This window comes from Pleurodeles waltl, chromosome 1_1 (assembly GCF_031143425.1).
Source record: "Pleurodeles waltl isolate 20211129_DDA chromosome 1_1, aPleWal1.hap1.20221129, whole genome shotgun sequence".
In the NCBI taxonomy this organism is placed as follows: Eukaryota; Metazoa; Chordata; class Amphibia; order Caudata; family Salamandridae; genus Pleurodeles; species Pleurodeles waltl.
In genome coordinates, this window is record NC_090436.1 from 145,351,157 (window position 1) to 145,372,713 (window position 21,557).

A 21,557-nucleotide genomic window follows, 5' to 3' on the forward strand; every position below is an offset into this window, starting at 1 on the left:
CAAGACCAATAATCTATTGGCTGGGGTGATATTTAAGTATAATGTGGTCTTATAAGCATCATCTCCAATTTTACTTTTGGCTCAGACCATGTTGGACCATCAACTTGTTACATAGCCTAGGTGACCGTGATTTATACCCACGAACAGCAGATAGCACATTCTCCTGCATGGTCTCTGATTTCATTTATGTTTAAGTGGAAAGTTGACAACTAGGGCCAAGCTTTTGTTAGAACACACCCATGCCACCTTAGAACTGAACATTGTGGTGTGACAAACCTTCTGTAGTACGCAGTCAAACCAAGGAATGCCCCAACTTGGGTCTGGGTGGTTGGAGCTTCCCAGTCCATAATTGTCTGGATCTTGGGTTGTAGTGGTTGAACTTGGCCTCCACCTACAAGGTGACAAAAGTATACAACCTTGCCCTGCCCTATCTTGCTTGCCTGGGTAGTGAGGGTTGTACTTCTCAGTTTTTCAAGAACCTTGCCAAGGTGTATCAGGTGATCCTGCTAAGTGGAGCTAAAGACTGCAATATCATCACAATATGCTGCACTAAAGGCTTCCAACCCAGCAAGGATTTTATTCACAAACCTTTGAAAGGTGACAGGGGCTTTCTTTAAACCAAATGGCATAACTGTGAACCAATAATGTCCTTCTGAGATTGAGAATGCTGATCTTTCTTTTGCTCCAGGGGTCAGACCAATCTGCCAGTGCCCTGATGTCGAATCAAAAGTACTGGGGAACTTGATTGGACCTAACCAGTCAATAAGTTCATCTGTTCTTGGGATAGGGTGTGTATATCTCTTGGTGACAGCATGGAGAGCCCAATAGACCACACAAAACCTCAGATCTGCTCTACCTCCCTTGCAATTAAGTTTGTGGACTAAAACCACTTGGCTGGCCCAGGGACTGTCAGAGGGCTCACTTACCACTAACACCAGTGTAGTGCTTACTTCAGCTCCTTCACTTGGTCAGACTATATTTTGGTTTTGACAGGCAGATGGCCATCAGTGTCTACATAATGGAAACACCAGTCTGACCAGGGATGAGGGAAAAGAGCTCAGCATAGTGCTGTAGGACTTGCCTGCAGTCAGCTTGCTGTTTGGCAGTGAGGGTGGCTGAAAAGACCCCTCCATCAACTGACCCATCTTTGAGACTCTCCCTGACCTCCTCTCCCACAGCCCCACTCTCTTCTTCCTGATCCTCATCAGTGACCATCAGCATGGCCACCTCAGTCCTGTCATGGAAGAGTTGTAGGTGGTTCACATGGATGACCCTGTGAGGGTTCCTGTGAGTGCCTAGGTCAACGAGATAGGCGACCTCACTTCGTCTCAAGCATAGGGTAAGGGCCACTACATTGGTCCTGGAGTGCCCTGGGAGCCACAGGCTCAAGTACCCACACCTTCTGCCCTGGTTGGTACTCCACCATGGCAGCCTCTGGGTGCATGTATTAATAAATCTATCATCAATGAGGGTTTAATAATACAAGATGTTTGCTACCAAACATCTCTCTTTTCAGTGAAGCCATCAAGTAGCTGGGAACCCGTATTGACCAGTGTTCAGCACATGTACTTAAAATGGCTTCCCCGTTCACTCACTATGTATGAGAATTTAGAACGACAGCAGGGACATATTTGCTAATGCAGGTATGACTTCACATGCAACGTAAGGCACCCTGCCTTAAGGCCTGCTGTAGGGGGACTTACATAAATTACAAGCAATGTTTATGGGACATGGCACACAGACTGTGTGCCATGTCTTGTTTTTACTTTTAGCTGCACCAAGACACGCAGGCTGCAAAGGCAGTCTGCACGTGATAGGTGAGGGGTCCCCAAGGGTGGCACAATACATACTGCAGCCCTTGGGGACCCTTCTTGGTACCCATGCCCTAGGTACAAGGGATACCATTTACTAGGGATTTACTGGGGCCAAAGGTGCTGCCAATTATAGAGCAATTGCACAGTTTTAGGGAAAGAGATCTGGCACGGAGGACCTGCTTAGCAGGAACCCAGTGCACTTTCAGTCAAAACTGCATCAGGTACCAGGCAAAATGTGGGGATGGCCATGCCAAAAAGGGGCACTTTCCTACACTTAAAACCTGAGGGATCACCTAAAATAGATAGTATATCTTCAAGAATTAAGTTTCGATATCAGCAAGGCAAAATCAGTGCCAAGTACAAGTCAGCAAATATAAATTTTGGATTTTCAAAAAAATTCAATATTAGTCCAGTTGCAACTTCCAGTCACAAAAATAAAATTCCCCCAAGAAGCAAAACATGGATGAAATTACTTTAAGTCTATTAGCTCTAATTCATCGATCAAGGCAACCTTGCTGGGCAGTCTCCAACAAACAGCCCACCAGAGGCTGACGATACATCTTCTCAGTGGGCTCGCTTACTTAAGCTCTGATTGAAGTGTAGGAAGACAGCAAAACAGGACATCTGTTGGTGGATGGAACACATGGAGACCTACAATGACACAGACATTTTTGGACATGCTCAGCAAGTTTGAAACCAGCAGATGGTGCTAGAATTCCAGATGCAACTCCCTCTCTACAGGAGTTTGCTGGATGTGCGAAAGAGCTTGAACTCAACATAAAATGCCTAGAATTACTGGCAGGCTCCTTCAGTATCAAAATCTTATCACCTTAGAAGTCAAACTGTTGCATCCTCTTGAGGCTGGCCAATGGTCCAGCTGTCGAATATATCAAACAGAGAGGCACAAGGTTCCAAATCCTGATGGAAGACCAAGCCGGATTTCTGCCATTATTGCCTCCAACATCGCTTACTGGTTACAGCAGAATATCATCCTGGTCAAATAAATCTAGCAACAGATTGGAAAGCTCTATATCTGAGAGAGGGCAATGAGAGGCTGCTGAATTTTCAGATCTTCCAGGTGTTAATGAAAATATAGGTGCCGTGTTTGAGACTCTCCTAAACTCACAACTTTTGTCATTCTTCAGTTGGTGATCAGACCTGAAAGCCCAAGCAATGGATGTGTGGGAGTCAATAGTATGTTCTTCCTTAAGTCGTGTTGATCTAAAGAGTGGCATTGCAGACTAGATGGCAGATCTAGACCCGGTGACCCCAATTTGGAAAGAACAGCATTGTTTCCCAGTTCTCCTGGCGATATTATGGACTCCCCTTATTCCAATCCCTATTTTCCGCATAATCGATTTGTTCTAGTGGGACACTTCTATCTATTAGTGGGGCAGGTCTGCTTAACCTCTTCACTTGGGGGAGTATTTGTGGGGTCAATGGCAAATGCGAGGACTTTCAGAACAAGCTGTATTCTAGATCAAACAATTCTTAGCTATTGGTACTCAAATAATATTCTTCGCCCTGGAAAAGAGGAGTATGCTGGAGTGTTGAACATGGTTTGGATGCTGTGAAGGCACATGTGTCACAGGTCATAAACTTCTATTAATTGGCATCAGAAGGTCTAGCATACAGAAGCATGAATGCTTTTAGATTGGACATTTTTGACAGGGCATCTCCTGTTAGCAAACAAGTCAACTGGTGAACATCTGTTTGCAAGCTGCTTAAAAGAACTGGGTTGTTATGATCCCCAGAACAAGGTAGTCAACATCATGTGATGTCAATGTAACTCTGAGGCTTCTTGAAACATGCTTGCGAATTAGGATTTAACAGGCAAGAAGCTAACCGCTTGATGATGCTGTAGTGTTTGGAGTCAGCTGAAGAGTATCCAATATCAAGGCACTCGACTTAACAGGTGCAGTATATTTGCCAGAAGGCATCTCTTTTAGAGTTTCACAAAAAACTAAAAGCTAATTCTAATTCTAATAGCATGATGTCTTCTTGTCTTAGGCGTGGTGCCCTGCTGCTCACTCTGAGACCAGTTTGGGCTTATTCGAATATGGGTGGGTACTGTAGGGCTACAGTTTCCTTGGGAGATTACCACAACACAGGACACCGTGTTGCTTTCACTGTGAAGAGGAATCCTTGATGATTAACACCAAGAGTTCTAGTCCCACTGGGCTTATCAGGATTCAGGTAGTGAGGCAAGATATGTGTATATGAAGGAAGGTATGTAGAAAAAGCCAATACCAGTCAAGTATGATGGAGACCACATAGTTCAGTGTACACACAGAGGTCAATGGATTCTGGAATCATACATGAAGGACAGTGGGTATTTATTCAAGGGTGACGATGGCAGTTCTTCCACAGGGGTACAGTTAAGGTTTGTCCCCCTGAATACAGATCAATTCCCACAGTCATCCGCACAAGAGGGGGACACTTTGGGTGCCCTCCTGAATTCAGAGCCCAACACTGATGTCTCAAAGTAAGTTACATAACAAAGCCCTTAGCAGGTAAGCAGGATTATCAAATTCACATGCAGGGATGGAAAAATCACAGGGCTTCCCAGAAACACTCAAGGCCAGAAAGGAATAATTTCACAAACCCATAAGAGTAGTTGTGTACCAACAATATGAAGACTTTACTTTTATAGCTTACTGGGCTTGTAAGAAACCAAAGAAAGTTAAGGTAATGATGTAGGCGTTTTGAAGAGCTAAATAAATCACTTTGCAGCACTTTGTTTCGGATATTCAGAACTAAGCCAAACATCCTTGAGTTTGTGATGGTAGGCAAACTATGTACCTAGAGGTCAGTGGAAGGAATATGGGAGGTGTTCTAATATTGATTAAAAAGAGTACCCCCTTGTAAAAGATGGTGAATTCAAAGAATTTCCTGATATTCGGCTGCCGCTATCCAAAGCTACTATGAACCTGGGTCTACGCTTTGGTGAATCTCTTATGGATCAACAGCAACAAAATTGTTTTTTGTGACATAGCTGGGAAATTTAAAAAATAAAATAAAAATAAGCAGCCATCAATAATTGCAGGGCACTTCAGTGCAAGACTCTAAAATAATATTTGTATTTGGAATATTCTGGAAGTTGAAATAGGGTTCAAACTAAATCATTTGCTCCCAGTGAGTTGATCCCCAAGCAAAAGACACAAATGATGGGAGAAAATGTTGGCATCCTTTAAAAATCAACAAGTGTTTAGGCTCTGAATGGGCGGTCTGCTGGAGACCTGTAGGTCTGGACTGAACTGCTCCATGATGCATGTTGTCATATATCTTTAATAATGAACATGTGAAAGTAATGAAATATATTCACCCATACTTATAAGTCATGCACTGAGGAGTGGTGTCATGATTGGAGGCAATGTCTGCGCCATCTTCTCTTGTCAAAGCTTCCCAAAGTAAAGGCAGTTCCTTCCTGTAGCCAATGTCTTGTCACTGAAGGGAGGAAAAAGCCAAGCAGCATAGAAAAATCTCCAGCCAGACAGGATAGCAAAGGCAGAGAAATGTAGAGGAGCTTGCTCCACTAAACCATATTTTCACTTCAACGTTGGGGCCTACAATCTCATCTACAAGCACCCATGTGTGGACTTTAGAAATGTTCTTGTTGAAGTCATCCAGTTTTGTAAACCATTTGATGTAGGAGCCAACAGGGCAGTTGCATTGATGTAGAACAGGAATATGTATATTGTGTTATTCGGATTGGATGAGTAAACACTTAATTTTTGTATTATCTTCATAGAAATCTGTTAAGCATAATGTAAACTGCAAAGCAGGTGGCATACCTTGTCTTACCCTTGTATTCAGGGAAAATGTAAAGTATCATGTCAGTCCTAAGTAATAAAGCAGCAGAGGTATACTAATAAAGCAGTTCACCTAGATAAAGGAAATTAAAAATTGTCCTTAGGTTACCGAGTATCGGCCAAAGCACTTTCCAAATTGGAGTCACCAGGTCTAGATCTGCCATCTGTCTCCTGGTCTACAAGGGCACCTTTGGCATCAACATGAATGGGGAAAAGCATGCTATTGACTCCCATGCATCCATCACTTGGGCTTTCAGGTCTGGTCTCCATCTGAAGATGGACAAAATTTGTCAGTAAAGGCAAGAGTCAAACACGGCCCCCATATTTTCATGCCTGTGTGAGTCATAAGCTTGTGACAAGTCTAGAAACTCCAAATTTCCAAATCCACGCTTTTCCCTGGTTCATTTATCAAGAACTGCTGGGAAGACTAGGCAGCAGTCATGTGACAACGACCTACATCTAAAGCCTGGGTCAGGAGGTTGAGCAGGCTGGGTCCTATGCTTATATGGCGGTCACATTCTTCAGTACTGTCAGCTTGGATTCATATGATAGGAGTGCATGTAAGAAGGCACTTAGATAATGGAGGGGGGCTAAGATGTATTTACTACAAACATGAAGGTAAGATCAAATTTCACACTAATGCCTTCAGATATTCAAAGTGAAAATAGTAACAGTAATAGCTGTCTCTAAAAGGCAAGTGGTATGAGGCCATAAAAAAACTGAAAATGAGGCACACCACAGCAAAACTTTGAATCTTTTTATACAACTGGTGTTGTGAATTTTTAAAGCATTGAAAATTTCGAGTACTTTTAATGGTCAAACGACTACCATTGCAGTCAATGGGGAAAATCACAGTGTGCAATCGGTCCCTTGTGGGGGAACCGACTTGGAGTTAAGGTCTTGCAGGTCGCTAGACCAAGCCTCAACAGTCAGTTTCTAGTTACCTTGCCCAGGGAGTCCTGGTGCAGAGGTGCACTGGCTGTCCTTGGTGCTGAAGGGATCCGCAGGCACAGTCAAAATTGCAGCACTTGACAAAAACCCACCTCGGGGTGGAATCACACTCTAACCTTGGAAAGTAGAGGCCTTTAGGGTTCCAAGATGTGGATTCCACAGCTGGAACTTCACCACCATGTCTAGTGGCTCTGGGTGCAGAGGTGGCCTTGCAGCTGTCAATCACCAGACTGGTCGTACAAAGATGCTTTGCTGCTCCTCTCAAAGTCGCATTCTTCATTTTGAAAGATTTCAGGAGTGGGGGGTCATTGGCGTTTTCGGTCACTATGCTGTGAACTGCTCTGGAGTCGGTGATGTCTGAGAAGCAGTTGGTTATCGGGCTGGCAATAGACTACTCTTGGCAGCGGCAAAAGCAGTCCACGGTTACTTCGTCGGCAGCAGGTCATCCAGAAGAGGGTAGAGGCTCGAAAGTTGGCGAGATCCTCACTACCACTCCAGGGGTTTAGGTCAAGGACTTTCTTTGGGCTCAGTCGAGAGGCCCAACAGGTAGCACTTCTTGTGACGCAGCATGATGATCCTTCTGTAGGTTGCAGGGGACTGGTTCCACCAGTCAGGGAGTCTGCTTTAGTTTCTGGCATCCACTGGAGTCGCTCTTGTTGGGAGCAACGACTTTTCACCATGGGTGTAGGAAGCTGGCCTGTTGTGGGGTGAGCACTTATGGTGTTATCACTTTATACCAGGTCCAGGTATCCCCTTATTAGTGAGGTGTAGTCCGTGTCTAGGAAGACAGGCTATCTAGAAGTAGCTGTGGATGAGCAGCCAAGATTTATCTAGGAGACATGCAAAGCTTATGCAATACCACTGTAGTCACACAGCACTTACACACATGAAAGAACCACACAGTGTTACAAAAATAAAGGTATTTTATTTAAGTGACACAATTACTAAAATACTATATAGGCAAAACCCAAACTGGAGGTAAGTATAAAACACTATTATATGTACAGTAACAGTCAGAAATTAGCATAGGATGCAGTAGAAAACAGTAAAAGCAAGACAATACTGAAGGCCTACATGGGGACCAAACCATATACTAAAAGTGAAATGCGAAAGTTGCCCCCCCAGCCCGCAAGGAAGTGGAATCTGTAGAGGGGAGCTGGAGGGACCAGGAAACCCAGAAGGTAAATACCAGAGTGCCCCCTAGCGACCAAGATAAAAGAGGTAAGTAACTGGTTCTCCCCAAACCCACCAGAAGGAATTCAGAGAAGGATAATGCAAGACCCAGACAAGACTGCAAGAAACCAAAGGCTGATCATGGAAGAGGAAGACCTGGAAAAGAAGGGGACCAAGTCCAGTTCACGTTGAAGTGTCCGGTGGTGGCAAGAGCCACTACCCACCCATCTATGGATGCAGGACCAGGTCGACGGTGTGTGAAGACAGTCTGTAGTGCAGCACTAGAGCATCTTAAGAGTTCCTTGAGCGATGCAGTCGACGTCCCACGCCGGAAGAAGGATTGCAGTCAGTCAGTGGTGTGGAAAAAACACCAACAAGCCTTGGCAAAGGCAAATGTCATAGACGAAGAAAAGTGGAGCTGCCGGGGGACCAGCAAGGTCCAGGGGGACTCAACCCACTTAGGGGAGTCCCCGGTGGCCCTCAGCAGTAAGGAGAGTCACAGGAAGAGGAGGCAGCCCCCACAGGCAGGAAGTACAGGAGTTGGGGTGAGGCCCACTCAGCACACCTAGAAAGGAGCCCCACGTTGCAGGAGAAGCACGCAGAGTGCTGGGACTACAAAGAGCCTTTAGGTCCCTTGGAGGAGATGCCAACAAGCCTTGCTAGCTGCAAAAAACGATGTGCACAAGGGTACTGTCCTGCGTGGAAAGGCAAAGATTTACGGTCTCCCAAGTTCAATAGATGAGAGAGAGGACCGAGGGGACCATTCCAGACCACCACCTGTGATGCAGGATCTAAGCAGCTCTGGAGGAGAGAAGACCCAAACAGCCTGTCATCACTGCAGTTGGTGCCTGCAGATGCAGGGGAGTGGCTCCTTCACTGCAAGGGAGATTCTTTCTTGCTTCTTCGTGCAGACTGAAGACTTGCCACCCTCAGAAGATGCACAGCTGGGGAAAGGTTGTAGTTACTGGAAGGAGCCAGAGAAACAATGTTGCAGAGCATTCTCATCGCTGTAGCTGCAAATTGTAGGCACCTGTGAAATCCACTTACAGTGTCTAGAAGTCAAAGTAAACGTTGCACAGGAGTCCGGCTGGAGTCTTGCACGTCGAATCTGAGGACCCACCCAACAGAGAGACCCTAAATAGCCCTTTAAGGGGGACTGGTCACCTAGCAAGGTACCACCTATCAGGAGGGGGCTGTGACGTCACCTGCCTTACTTGCCCACTCAGATACTCCCAGAGGCCTCTTCCCACCTTGGATTAAAGATGGCAGAATCAAGTGGCCACCTTGAGGAGCTCTGGGCACCACCCCTGGTATGGTGATGGACAGGAGAGCGATTACTCCCCTTTCCATTGTCCAGTTTCGTGCCAGAGCAGGGACTGGAGGTCCCTGAACCGGTGCAGACTGGTTTATGCAAAGAGGGCACCAAAAGTGTCCTTCAAAGCATACCAGTGGCTTGGGGAGGGTACCCCTCCCAAGCCATGTAACACCCATTTCCAAAGGGAGAGGGTGTTATCTCCCTCCCTAATGGAAATCCTTTGTTCTGCCTTCCTGGACTTGAGCTGGTCAAGCAGCAGGAGGACAGAAACCAGTCTAAGAGGTGGCAGCAGCATGGGCTGCCCAGAAAACCGGTAGGAGCAATGCTGGGGGACCTCTAAGGAGCTCGAAGAGTGCATAGAATCATACAACCAATACTGACAATCGTATTGGGGTATGATTCTGACATGGTTGATACCAAACATGTCCAGGTTTGGAGTTACCATTACGTAGCTGGACCTAAGTAGTAACATGTGTCCAGTACACGTGTAAAATGGCGTCTCAGAACTCACGAAGTCCAGGAAAATGGAGCTGGAGTTCGTGGGGGCACCTCTGCTCATCTGCTAGTCTTTGGGAGGAGAGGGGTGCACACATCATGAATAACTCTTTTTCCCGCCTGCCCGCTTGGTCAGGGCAGAGAGGTCATTGTCCTCGAGTGGTGGGGACAAGAGATTACATATCAAGGGTGGTGAAGCCTTTGAGGTTCACCGCCCTTATTACTGTAAATACTAGCCATGTTGGGAGGGTGGAGGTGTGATCTCACTTTCTGCCCAGGTCCTTTGTCTCCGTCCTGGGGGAAGTGTCAGCATGACCAGCAGGAGGACAGACTCTTGTCTTGGCGGTAAATAGCTCAGGAGAGCCTGCCAAGGCAGGGGAAAGCTGGTATCCTGGTGGGAATCCTCTAAGGATGCCACCAGGGAACAGGATAGTGAACCCTGGGCACGAGAATCGTGCTCAGGGTTAAAAAGCACATAGTTTGACACCAAACACAGGGAAAATCGGCCAAGCCACCATAAAAGCTGGGCATCTGGGACTGCCCGGGTGCCAGCCCATCTTATCCTATGGACCGTCAGTCATTTTCGGCAGCATTACGTTTTGAATGCAGCCACAGGGTCATATATGCTTGTGCACATATGTCCACACTCCTAACACAGTGCACCCTGCCGTCTGGGCTATAGGAGGCCTGTCTTGGGGGTGACTGACCTGTGCTATGGGCAGTTCAGGGACTCTGCCTGCACCTGGTGTGGGCAAAGTTGAACTAGAGCAGAAAATCTGCTCGTGCAGGCCAACATAGCAGCTCCACAGGCTTTACTTTTACATAGGTCAAACAGGGTGGCGCAATCAGTGCTGCAGCCCTGGTGACTCCTTTACCATCCCTACCCTGGGTACCAGTGGTACCGTTTACTAGGACCTTACAGCGGTGGTAAAGCCCTTGTCAACTAGGTTTGCCAAATCTCAGTACAATTTAAGGCAAAGAGCACTGGTACCGAGTCTGGTTAGCAAGCCTCAGTACACTTAAAGGGCAAAAGCAACAGCATCCCGCAGTTAATAGTGTGGGTGGGGGAGTGGAGTGCGGAACCATCCAAAAAGGAGACTTTACAACAGCAGTTATAAACGCAAAAATCAAAAATATAAAGGGGTTTCCATGAAATGTAGAAGAAAAAATGAGATTGCAATAGGGCTTTCATTTATTCTAATCCCATCTGATAGGTGCAGATGAAAAATACTCTTTAAGCTGAAACATTTTTGTATACCCTGAAAATGAGAGACTAACTCCAAAGCACACAGCTGGGACAACATCAATCACCCCAAACTATTGTGCTCTGGGTGTAGTGGAAATCCTAGAATGTTTCCTACTCATCTGTCCGTATTCTTCCAACCTGAGGGCCATCATGATTTAGACTAACTGATGCAGACATTAGCTGTATAGAAACAGCTTCCTCTATGATTTAGGGCAGTAAAAAACAAAATATAACTGTTAAACCAGCAGAAGTCACTAAGGTAGCACTGACCACAAGGGAAACACTTGCCCATCAATAGCACATACCAATGTGGCAGACGCAAATGCTAAAAATGACTTTCCTAGTGCCGACCTAAAACAAAAGTGAGTAAATAGGACAAGGAACATGCAGTGAGTTATGGCCTCAACAGCTACGAGGCAAACATATTATGCCTACTCTCTAAATTACAAAACCTTAGCACAGAGAAATCTATGTTACACAGACATATGTTGAGCATCTACAGCTCATAGGAAGACAGAGCAATCCAGCAGGAGTAACTGTGTATACTGCGTGATGCTAAAGCAGAGAGATTTTAAAATGTAATATTTTTGTCTGGAGAATTAAGTAATGCATATACATAATTTACACTTAACTTTCTTCGTGCCCATCAATGCTGGTGGGGAAATAGGACATGCTGGTGTGAAATAGGAGATAACATCGCATCAAAAGGCAAGCAGATTGCAATACATATGCAACATCTAGATAACTATAATCATTTCAGCAGTAGAGAGGAACAGCATTAATGCAAAAACCCAATGTATTCAATGCTTACTGAAGCGTTGCCAGCAGTGACGGTGCCATCTTTCTTGAAGACTGGAGCTAGCTTTGCCAATTGTTCCGCTGTGACCTGCGGTCTGGGGTGCTCATCCTGCTCGACTTTTTGGGATCCTTTTTTTGTTTTAATTTCAATTGGAGCCATCTCAGCATTAAAGTACCCTGCGTCATTAGCTGCAACACAAACGCATGGACTACTCAAATCCAAAAACAAAATAATGAACTGAACATACACGTATGGAGGTGTAAACTTGGTGGTTTTTGACCGAAAACAAAAGCAACATTCTGAAGTCCACTGTGTCTGTGATAAGTTCTAACAAGCATTGGCATAGCCAATAGGTCTCACCTTTAGATGTGATTGCATATTTTTTTTGTTATTGTTGTGTATTAATACGACATATTCAATTCTAATGTTATTTATGCATGTATATGTTTAAGCTTTGTTGGCGTGTGGCACAGTGTGTATGGTGTATTATTAAATAAAAAAAATGTCTTGTTTTTTGTTAAATGTTTTATTTTTCTAGTTTTGTTTTTAATTCACTTCTTTGGTATTTGTAAGCAATGTTTTTACGTTATTATTTACAATAAACACACAATAAACACATTTGTACGTGTAATTGTTGAGAGTGTTTTCAAAGCCTAAGAGTGTAATTTCTAGGATTTAGGCAACCTTTAGCCCTTCAAAAGAAATGCAGAGAATCGCACCTTTTGTAACAACCCGGAGCCAAGATGTAGCAGCACCAGGAACAATTATTTAACCGCACGTATCCACCATCTTTAAAATACCTTTAATTTCTTCATTAAAAATGCATGTGTGTGCAATGCTTAATTTGTGCTTGTTGATTCCGGTGCGGAGCACCAGCACTTATTTTTGAGGGCCGGTACTTATTTATCGGTCTTAAGCATTTACTGTGAGCAAATGACATGCGGGAAAGACAAGGAAGAGAAAAACGACAAAGCGTCACAACAGAAGAAATCTACAGGAGTGAGCTGAAGGGGCAGGGAGTGTCTTTAAATGGATTGAAGAGGCCCGAGATGGCTTAGGATTACGCCGCCACAGTACTTTGTGTTCGCAGATTTAATTGCAGCAGCCGCGTTTTTAGGAGGGCGGCTTTGGGCATCGGCACGTTTTCATTTACAAATTAAGCACTGTGTGTATGGCTTTAACTGATATTCTGTTATCTGTCTATAATCCCAAAATATGTTTGTTTTAGAATTAAACAAATATTAGCCCTTTTCAATGTAAATATAAACCCCTCTGCCACAACTCGCACTTGTAAAATAACGTGTCCAGAAAAGTAAAATCGCTATTCCTGAAAAAGCTCAATTTGCATTAACCTGTTCTGTGCCTTGGACGAGGTCACCTCGTCCAAGGCTACAGTTCCCGTGTGCCTTGGACGAGGTCACCTCGTCCAAGGCCCGGGAACTGGGGGGGGGAGCGCTAGCCGACCCCCCCCCCCCGGCAATCTGATGATGTCAGCGCGCGCACAGCACGCCGACGTCATCAAGTGTTGCCGGGACGCGCTGGAAGCCATTTGCTTCCAGCACGTAGAGGGGAAAGGAGCTCAAAAGGTGAGTCCTTTCCTTTTTGGGGGGGAGGGGAGGGGAACAGACACGGGGGGAAGGAAAGGGTTTTTCCTTTCCCCCTGTGCCTGTTTTCACTAGATTCCTGCTCCACGATCGCGGGCGAGCAGGAATCTCCACTAGACACCAGGGATTTTTTTTTTGTAAGTTTCTTTTGGGGGCGACCCCTTGGGCAAGAGTCACCCCCCTGGGGGGCTATTTTTTTAGTATTTCGCCCCCCCCCCCCCCCCCCCCGGGGGCAGATCACCGATTTTTTGGCCGATCTGCCCCCGGGGGGGGAGGGGGGAATCCACTAGATACCAGGGATTTTGTTTTTATTGTTTATTTTGGGGGCAACCCCTTGGGCAAGGGTCGCTCCCCTGGGGGGCTATTTTTTTTTTCTGTTTCGGCCCCCCGATGGCAGACCAGCCACGTTTTTGGACGATCTGGCCCCCGGGGGGGTCGAAGCACACTAGGCGCCAGGGATTGTGTGGTGTGTGTTTGGGGGCACCCCTTGGGCAACGGTCACCCCCCCAAAGTGGGGAAAGTTCATATTGGTCATCTTTGCCCCCTTTGGGGGCAGATGGGCCTATTTTTGTAGGCCCATCTGCCCCCAAGGAGGGCAGAAACCACCAATACGCCAGGGATTTTTTTTATTTTCCCTTTTTTTTGTTTTGTGCTGGGGGGCCCCCTTTGGGAAGGGTCGCCCCCTAAAGGGGGCACAGAGGTGTTGCCCATTTCTGCCCCCCTTGGGGGCAGATTGGCCAATTGTTTTACGCCCATCTGCCCCCGAGGGGGGCAGGATCCACTTAGGTACCAGGGACAATTTCTAAGTTCTTGGTGGTGGGGTGTTTGTCAACTGGCAAAGTATTTGTATTTGTGATTATAACAATGTATTTCTTCTTTTTCTTCTAGTTCAACGCTTTTGCTTCCTTTGCTGTGGATCCTTGCGGTTTTGGCATAAGTTGTCCTGCGGTTTTCATAGTTGCATGTTTTAGGTAAGTGAAAGCAATTTACTCCAAAGGAGTATTGTTGACATGCATGAATGACATGTTTGTAGGTGGTGTACTAAATGCAGTATTGTGTGTGAAATTGTCCTTAGATTTGAGCACAATGATATTTGTGTTGTCATATGTCTAATTTGCTTTTTTCTTTTTAGTGGGATATCACTGATGATTGCTGTGTCTGTGCAGAGTAGTTGCTTGGTGAGTAGCTTTTTCAGGCAAGTGAGTGATATAGTTTTTTTAGTACATAACTCTTAGTGATAAAGCTACACTTTGTTTATTACTTATTTTAGTGCTAGTTGTTGGCAATCCATTTGTTGTTAGTGAGGATCATGGCTAGCCGCAGAGTGACCGCTCAGCAGGTTGTTCGCATGCTCTTTGAGTCGTCTTCAGACCATGATTACGAGACTGACTCTGCATCTGAGGCAGAGGAGGAAGCGGGAGATTCTGGAAGTGAGTTTTCTGTCCGAGAGTATTCTTCTGATGAGGAAGCTACTCTCAGTGCAGATGAAGGGCCTGTTGTAGAGGAGGACATTGATGTGCCAAGAGTGCAGCAGCCTGGGGCTGAAGGGTTTCCCATTAGAAGACCTGACACCAGGATTGCCCCAAACATGGAGCAGCCACAGTTACCTGCATTTACTGGTCTCCCATGGTGTAGAGTTAATACGGAAAACTTTTTGCCTGTCCATTTTTTTCACTTGTTTATGGACGATGTCTTTTTGGAAGAGATTGTGGAGCAGACTAATTTGTATGCAGAGCAATATTTGCGGGACAACGCTGCCAGACTTAAGCCTCAGTCTAGAGCTACTCAGTGGGTTCCCACATATCTGGAAGAGATGAAAAAGTTTTTAGGTTTGTCTTTTTTGATGGGGTTGATCAGGAAGCCGTCACTGGCTTCTTATTGGTCTACTAGTCCCTTGATGGCAACGGCTATATTTCCTGCAACTATGACACGTAATCGCTATTTGCTTCTTCTTCGTATGCTGCATTTTGTAGACAATGCTTTAGCCTTGCCACGAGATCACCCTGATTGTGACCGTCTTTTTAAGATTAGGCCTGTCGTTGATCATTTTGTAGATCGGTTTTCAGAGGTCTATGTTCCAGGCAAAGAGATAAGTGTGGACGAGTCTTTGGTCCTTTTCAAGGGGCAATTAGTTTTTAAGCAGTACATTCCTAGTAAGAGGGCACAGTATGGGATTAAATTGTATATGCTGTCAGAAAGCAGTACAGGATATGTGTATAATTCCCGGGTCTACACTGGTAGAGATTCCAGTATTGACCCTCCTGGTTGTCCGGCCACTTTTGGAGTTAGCGAAAGAATTGTGTGGGAACTTGCTAGACGGCTGTTTAACAAAGGTCACCATTTGTACGTAGATAATTTCTACACTGGAGTGCAGTTGTTCAAGGAGTTGTTTAGAGTGGACACTGTTGCTTGTGGCACAATCCATTCTAACCGGAAAGGCTATCCAAGGGAGCTTGTCTGTAAAAAAAACTTGAGAGGGGACAGTGCAGTGCCTTGCGGAATAATGAGCTGCTAGCTCTGAAATTTTCAGACAGGAGGGATGTGTACATGCTATATACCATCCATGATGAGAGTACTTACCCTGTGACGGTTTGGGGTCAGGTTGCAGAAGTGCGCAAACCTGCGTGCATTTTGGTCTACAATAGGCACATGGGTGGTGTTGATAGAGTAGATCAGAGGTTGGAACCTTACACTGCTCTTCGTAAGTCTTACGTGTGGTATAAAAAGTTGGCCCTACATTTATTTCATTTGGCAACTTTTAATGCCTTTATTGTATACAAGGATTGTTCACCTGAGTCAAGGATGACATTTGTTAAATTTCAGGAGTCGGTGATAGAAAGCCTTATTGTGGTGGAACCAGTAAGAGTTCCTAGAGTAGAAGTGGTGGAGGATGTGGCTAGATTGAAAGATCAACACTTTCCAGATCACATTCCTCCCACTCCCAAAAAAGACTTGCCCACAAAGAAATGTAGAGTATGTGCCCGGAGATTAATCCGGAGGGAGAGCCGGATGTACTGCCCCGAATGCCCTTCAAAGCCTGGGCTGTGTGTGCCCAGCTGTTTTAGAAGTTACCACACAAGGAAAAACTTCTGGGAAATACCGTGAGCGTAAGCGGTCTGTTTTATATTTTCATATGTTTCACGGTTGGCATCTCTGTCATGTATTTAGTTAGAGCTTTTGTGTTTGTAGTTTTGTGCTTATTTTATAATTAGTTAGTGGTTTCTTTGTTGTTTATAAACAACAAAAAAAGTGATGGCGGTGTGCGTGGGGTGGCGCTTGGCTGGCGGTGTGCTTGGGGTGGCGCTTGGCTGGCGGTGTGCGTGGGGTGGCGCTTGGCTGGCGGTGTGCGTGGGGTGGCGCTTGGCTGGCGGTGTGCGTGGGGTGGCGCTTGGCTGGCGGTGTGCGTGGGGTGGCGCTTGGAAGGCAGTGTGGGTGGGGCTTGGAAGGCAGTATGCTTGGGGTGGGGCTTGGAAGGCGGTGTGCGTGGGGTGCCGCTTGGCTGGCGGTGTGCGTGGGGTGCCGCTTGGCTGGCGGTGTGCGTGGGGTGCCGCTTGGCTGGCGGTGTGCGTGGGGTGCCGCTTGGCTGGCGGTGTGCGTGGGGTGCCGCTTGGCTGGCGGTGTGCGTGGGGTGCCGCTTGGCTGGCGGTGTGCGTGGGGTGCCGCTTGGCTGGCGGTGTGCGTGGGGTGCCGCTTGGCTGGCGGTGTGCGTGGGGTGCCGCTTGGCTGGCGGTGTGCGTGGGGTGGGGCTTGGAAGGCGGTGTGCGTGGGGTGGGGCTTGTAAGGCAGTGTGCTTAGGGTGGGGCTTGTAAGGCAGTGTGCTTAGGGTGGGGCTTGGAAGGCAGTGTGCTTGGGGTGGGGCTTGGAAGGCAGTGTGCTTGGGGTGGGGCTTGGAAGGCAGTGTGCTTGGGGTGGGGCTTGGAAGGCAGTGTGCTTGGGGTGGGGCTTGGAAGGCAGTGTGCTTGGGGTGGGGCTTGGAAGGCAGTGTGCTTGGGGTGGGGTTTGGAAGGCGGTGTGCTTGGGGTGGGGCTTGGAAGGCGGTGTGCTTGGGGTGGGGCTTGGAAGGCGGTGTGCTTGGGGTGGGACTTGGCTGGCGGTGTGCTTGGGGTGGTGTTTGGCTGGCGGTGTGCTTGGGGTGGCGCTTGGCTGGCAGTGCCAGCCAAACACCAATCCACACTCCCATCAGCTGGTGTGATTCTTGTATCAGGCATGTGGATGTATGTAAGTGAAGGGCCCTTGAGTGGCGCGGTCTGTCGATGTGAGTGTTGTAATGTGCTGGGCCCGTGGCTGGCGGTGTGAATGGTCTTGTGCGTGTCATGTATGAAAGGTGTGTGAATGGACTGTAAAGCGGTTGGTGCCTTGTCGCTGCTTTACAGCTCACGAGCTGTGAGTCATTGGTTCAGTTTTTTGCCTTTCAGTTATTAACAGTGCATTTCATTTTTGTGAAATCTCTTGTTAATAAAATTTGATCCACTGAACCATCACTCACCCTCGTGCCAAATCCAACCAGTATGTGTGGTAAAAATGACAAAACCTGCTCCGCTGTAATCAGGCGTCGCAGCACACCTGTGACACGCTAGGTGCCTCGGGTGGGACCCCGATGACGAAGCATGCCACCAACTTGGTTGGTGGGTGAGGGGTCTTTTTCCCATAACCTAAATGCGTTTTTCACAATTTTAGTGTTTGGCACATCAAAGACGTATGTGAACACATCAAAATGATATTACAAAACTACCTGTGTTTGGGGGGGGAGGGGGCACCTATGTTTGAGGTCCTGGGTGCGGCCTTCATCTAGGCAAACCTACCAAACCCAGACATTTTTCAAAACTAGACACCCCAAGGAGTCCAGGGAGGTGTGGCTTGCGTGGATCCCCCAACATTTTCTTACCCAGACTCCTCTGCAAACCTCAAAATTTGCTTAAAAAAGCCTATTTTCCTGACTTTCGTTTGTATGATCACCGCTCCAGCACAAAATTCCTACTCCCCAGCGTTCCCCTCAGTCTACCAAGTAAAATGACACCTCACTTGTGTGGGTCCCCAAAGCAGAGTCAGTCTAAAGATGTATAAAAGAATATGTCCTTATAAACTCGCTGTGCTATCCCCTCTATCTCTACAAGTTGTGGGCCTTATTCTGTTGCAGGCACCTGGCCCACCCACACAAGTGAGGTATCATTTTTATCGGGAGACTTGGGGGAACGCTGGGTGGAAGGAAATTTGTGGCTCCTCTCAGATTCCAGAACTTTCTGTCACCGAAATGAGAGGAAAAAGTGTTTTTTTAGCCAAATTTTGAGGTTTGCAAAGGATTCTGGGTAACAGAACCTGGTCAGAGCCCCACAAATCACCCCTTCCTGGATTCCCCTAGGTCTCTAGTTTTCAAAAACTGCACAGGTTTGGTAGGTTTCCCTATGTGCCGGCTTAGCTACAGGCCACAATCCACAGGTAGGCACTGTTTTCTATGAAAAAATGTGATGTGTCCACGTTGTGTTTTGGGCCATTTCCTGTTGCGGGCGCTAGGCCTACCCACACAAGTGAGGTATCATTTTTATCGGGAGACTTAGGGGAATGCTGGGTGGAAGGAAATTTGTGCCTCCTCTCAGATTCCAGAACTTTCTGCCACAGAAATGTGAGGAACATGTTTTTTTTAGCCACATTTTGAGGTTTGCAAAGGATTCTGGGTAACAGAACCTGGTCAGAGCCCCACAAGTCACCCCATCTTGGATTCCCCTAGGTCTCTAGTTTTCAGAAATGCACAGGTATGGTAGGTTTCCCTAGGTGCCGGCTGAGCTAGAGGCCAAAATCTACAGGTAGGCAGTTTGCAAAAAACAGCTCTGTTTTCTGTCAAAAAATGGGATGTGTCCACGTTGCGTTTTGGGGCATTTCCTGTCCCGGGCGCTAGGCCTACCCACACAAGTGAGGTATCATTTTTATCGTGAGACTTGGGGGAACGCTGGGTGGAAGGAAATTTGTGCATCCTCTCAGATTCCAGAACTTTCTGTCACCATAATGTGAGGAAAATTTGTTTTTTTTAGCCAAATTTTGAGGTTTGCAAAGGATTCTGGGTAACAGAACCTGGTCAGAGCCCCACAAGTCACCCCATCTTGGATTCCCCAAGGTCACTAGTTTTCAGAAATGCACAGGTTTGGTAGGTTTCCCTAGGTGTTGGCTGAGCTAGAGGCCAAAATCTACAGGTAGGCACTTTGCAAAAAACACCTGTTTTCTTTCAAAAAATGGGATGTGTCCACGTTGTGTTTTGGGGCATTTCCTGTCGCGGGCACTAGGCCTACCCACACAAGTGAGGTATCATTTTTATCGGGAGACTTGGGGGAACATAGATTAGCAAAACAAGTGTTATTGCCCCTTGTCTTTCTCTACATTTTTTCCTTCCAAATATAGGAGAGTGTGTAAAAAAGACATCTATTTGAGAAATGCCCTGTAATTCACATGCTAGTATGGTCACCCCGGAATACAGAGATGTGCAAATAACCACTGCTCCTCAACACCTTATCTTGTGCCCTTTTTGGAAATACAAAGGTTTTCTTGATAGCTATGTTTCACTCTTTATATTTCAGCAAATGAATTGCTGTATACCCGGTATAGAATGAAAACCCACTGCAGGGTGCAGCTCATTTATTGGCTCTGGGTACGTAGGGTTCTTGATGAACCTACAAGCCCTATATATCCCCGCAACCAGAGGAGTTCAGCAGACGTAACGGTATATTGCTTTCGAAAATCTGACATTGCAGGAAAAACTTACAGAGTAAAACGTAGAGAAAAATTGATGTTTTTTTCACCTCAATTTCAATATTTTTCTTTTTCAGTTGTTATTTTCTGTAGGAAACCCTTGAGGATCTACACAAATGACCCCTTGCTGAATTCAGAATTTTGTCTACTTTTCAGAAATGTTTAGGTTTCTGGGATCCAGCATTGGTTTCATGCCCATTTCTGTCACTGACTGGAAGGAGGCTGAAAGCACAACATTTTTTTTAAATGGGGTATGTCCCAGCAAAATGCCAAATTTGTGTTGAAAAATTTGGTTTTCTGATTCAAGTCTGCCTGTTCCTGAAAGCTGGGAAGCTGGTGAGTTTAGCACCGCAAACCCTTTGTTGATGCCATTTTCAGGGGAAAAACCACAAGCCTTCTTCTGCAGCCACTTTTTCCCATTTTTTTTTAAACAAAACTAAATTTTCACTGTATTTTGGCTAATTTCTTGGCCTCCTTCAGGGGAACCCACAAAGTCTGGGTACCTTTAGAATCCCTAGGATGTTGGAAAAAAAGGACGCAAATTTGGCTTGGCTAGCTTATGTGGACAAAATGTTATGAGGGCCTAAGCGCGAACTGCCCCAAATAGGCAAAAAAAGGCCTGGCACAGGAGGGGGAAAAGGCCTGGCAGCGAAGGGGTTAATATTAGCTGTGAACATATATTTGTTTTATAAACATACTCTGTATTTGCTAACTATTTATGTCCAAAAAAAATCACTTCAGCAAGTGAAACAGCTGTGCACACTTATTTTTACAACATTTTATTAGAATAAAATGGCCAGCTAACGATATACAAAATGTTCTACCTGTTACAGTTGATACACAAAGTCTGTTTGAAATGAAAATGTAAATAAACATTTGTTGCGAGAATTTTCAAAGCACTAGAGTGTAATTTCTAGGCCTTAAACAACCTTTAGCCCTTCGAAACAAATGCACGGAATCACACCTTGTGTAACAACCCGGCGTCAGGATGCAGTCATAAATGGCCATAAAGGAAGAATCCTTGCAGTACTGCTGTGAAAGGGGGGTGCTTCATGACTTAAAAGAAAAACATTAACATACCCATAAAGATTACTATCACGCTTACAAGCAACAATTCTGTTGTTGGCAAATACAAAGCATGGGCGCCAGCGCTATAAAGACTCAAATAAATAGCTAAACGACAATGGAGGCGCTGTGTAGGATACAAATAGATACTAGGCCTTAATTTGAACTTAGTTTAAATGTACAGCGTGCAGGTAAGTATTTCTTTAAACATAATCTTACAAAATGCAATACTACGCTGGTTATTACCCCCACACCCGCCCACTTCTGAACACAAATTTGCTTATTACTAGACCCTGTGAAGACCATACTTTTTATTAAAACATCAGCTAAAAAGAACTGCACCTCAATAAAGGCAACTGCCTGCGTTTGTTCCGTTTAAAAGCTGTATCCTAAAAGGACACTATTGTCCACAAGCTGTAAAAAAATCCATATGTGAGTGAAAGATGTAAAAGGAGCTGAAGCCTTCGTGCCAACCTCAGTAAATGGAAAACAGTATATGAATATGAAACACATGAGTTATGTTTCACAGCTTTCTCCTCAAATAC

General features: G+C 45.9%; 1 protein-coding gene across 1 annotated transcript in view; it reads right to left on the reverse strand.

Annotated features, from left to right (window-relative positions):
• ACAA2 (acetyl-CoA acyltransferase 2) overlaps positions 1-21,557 on the reverse strand; it is a 128,523-nt gene that overhangs the window by 30,353 nt on the left and 76,613 nt on the right. The window contains exon 7 of the mRNA XM_069219214.1: positions 11,618-11,793. Within this exon, the coding sequence (XP_069075315.1) occupies positions 11,618-11,793 (176 nt within the window). The remainder of the gene's footprint in view (positions 1-11,617; positions 11,794-21,557) is intronic.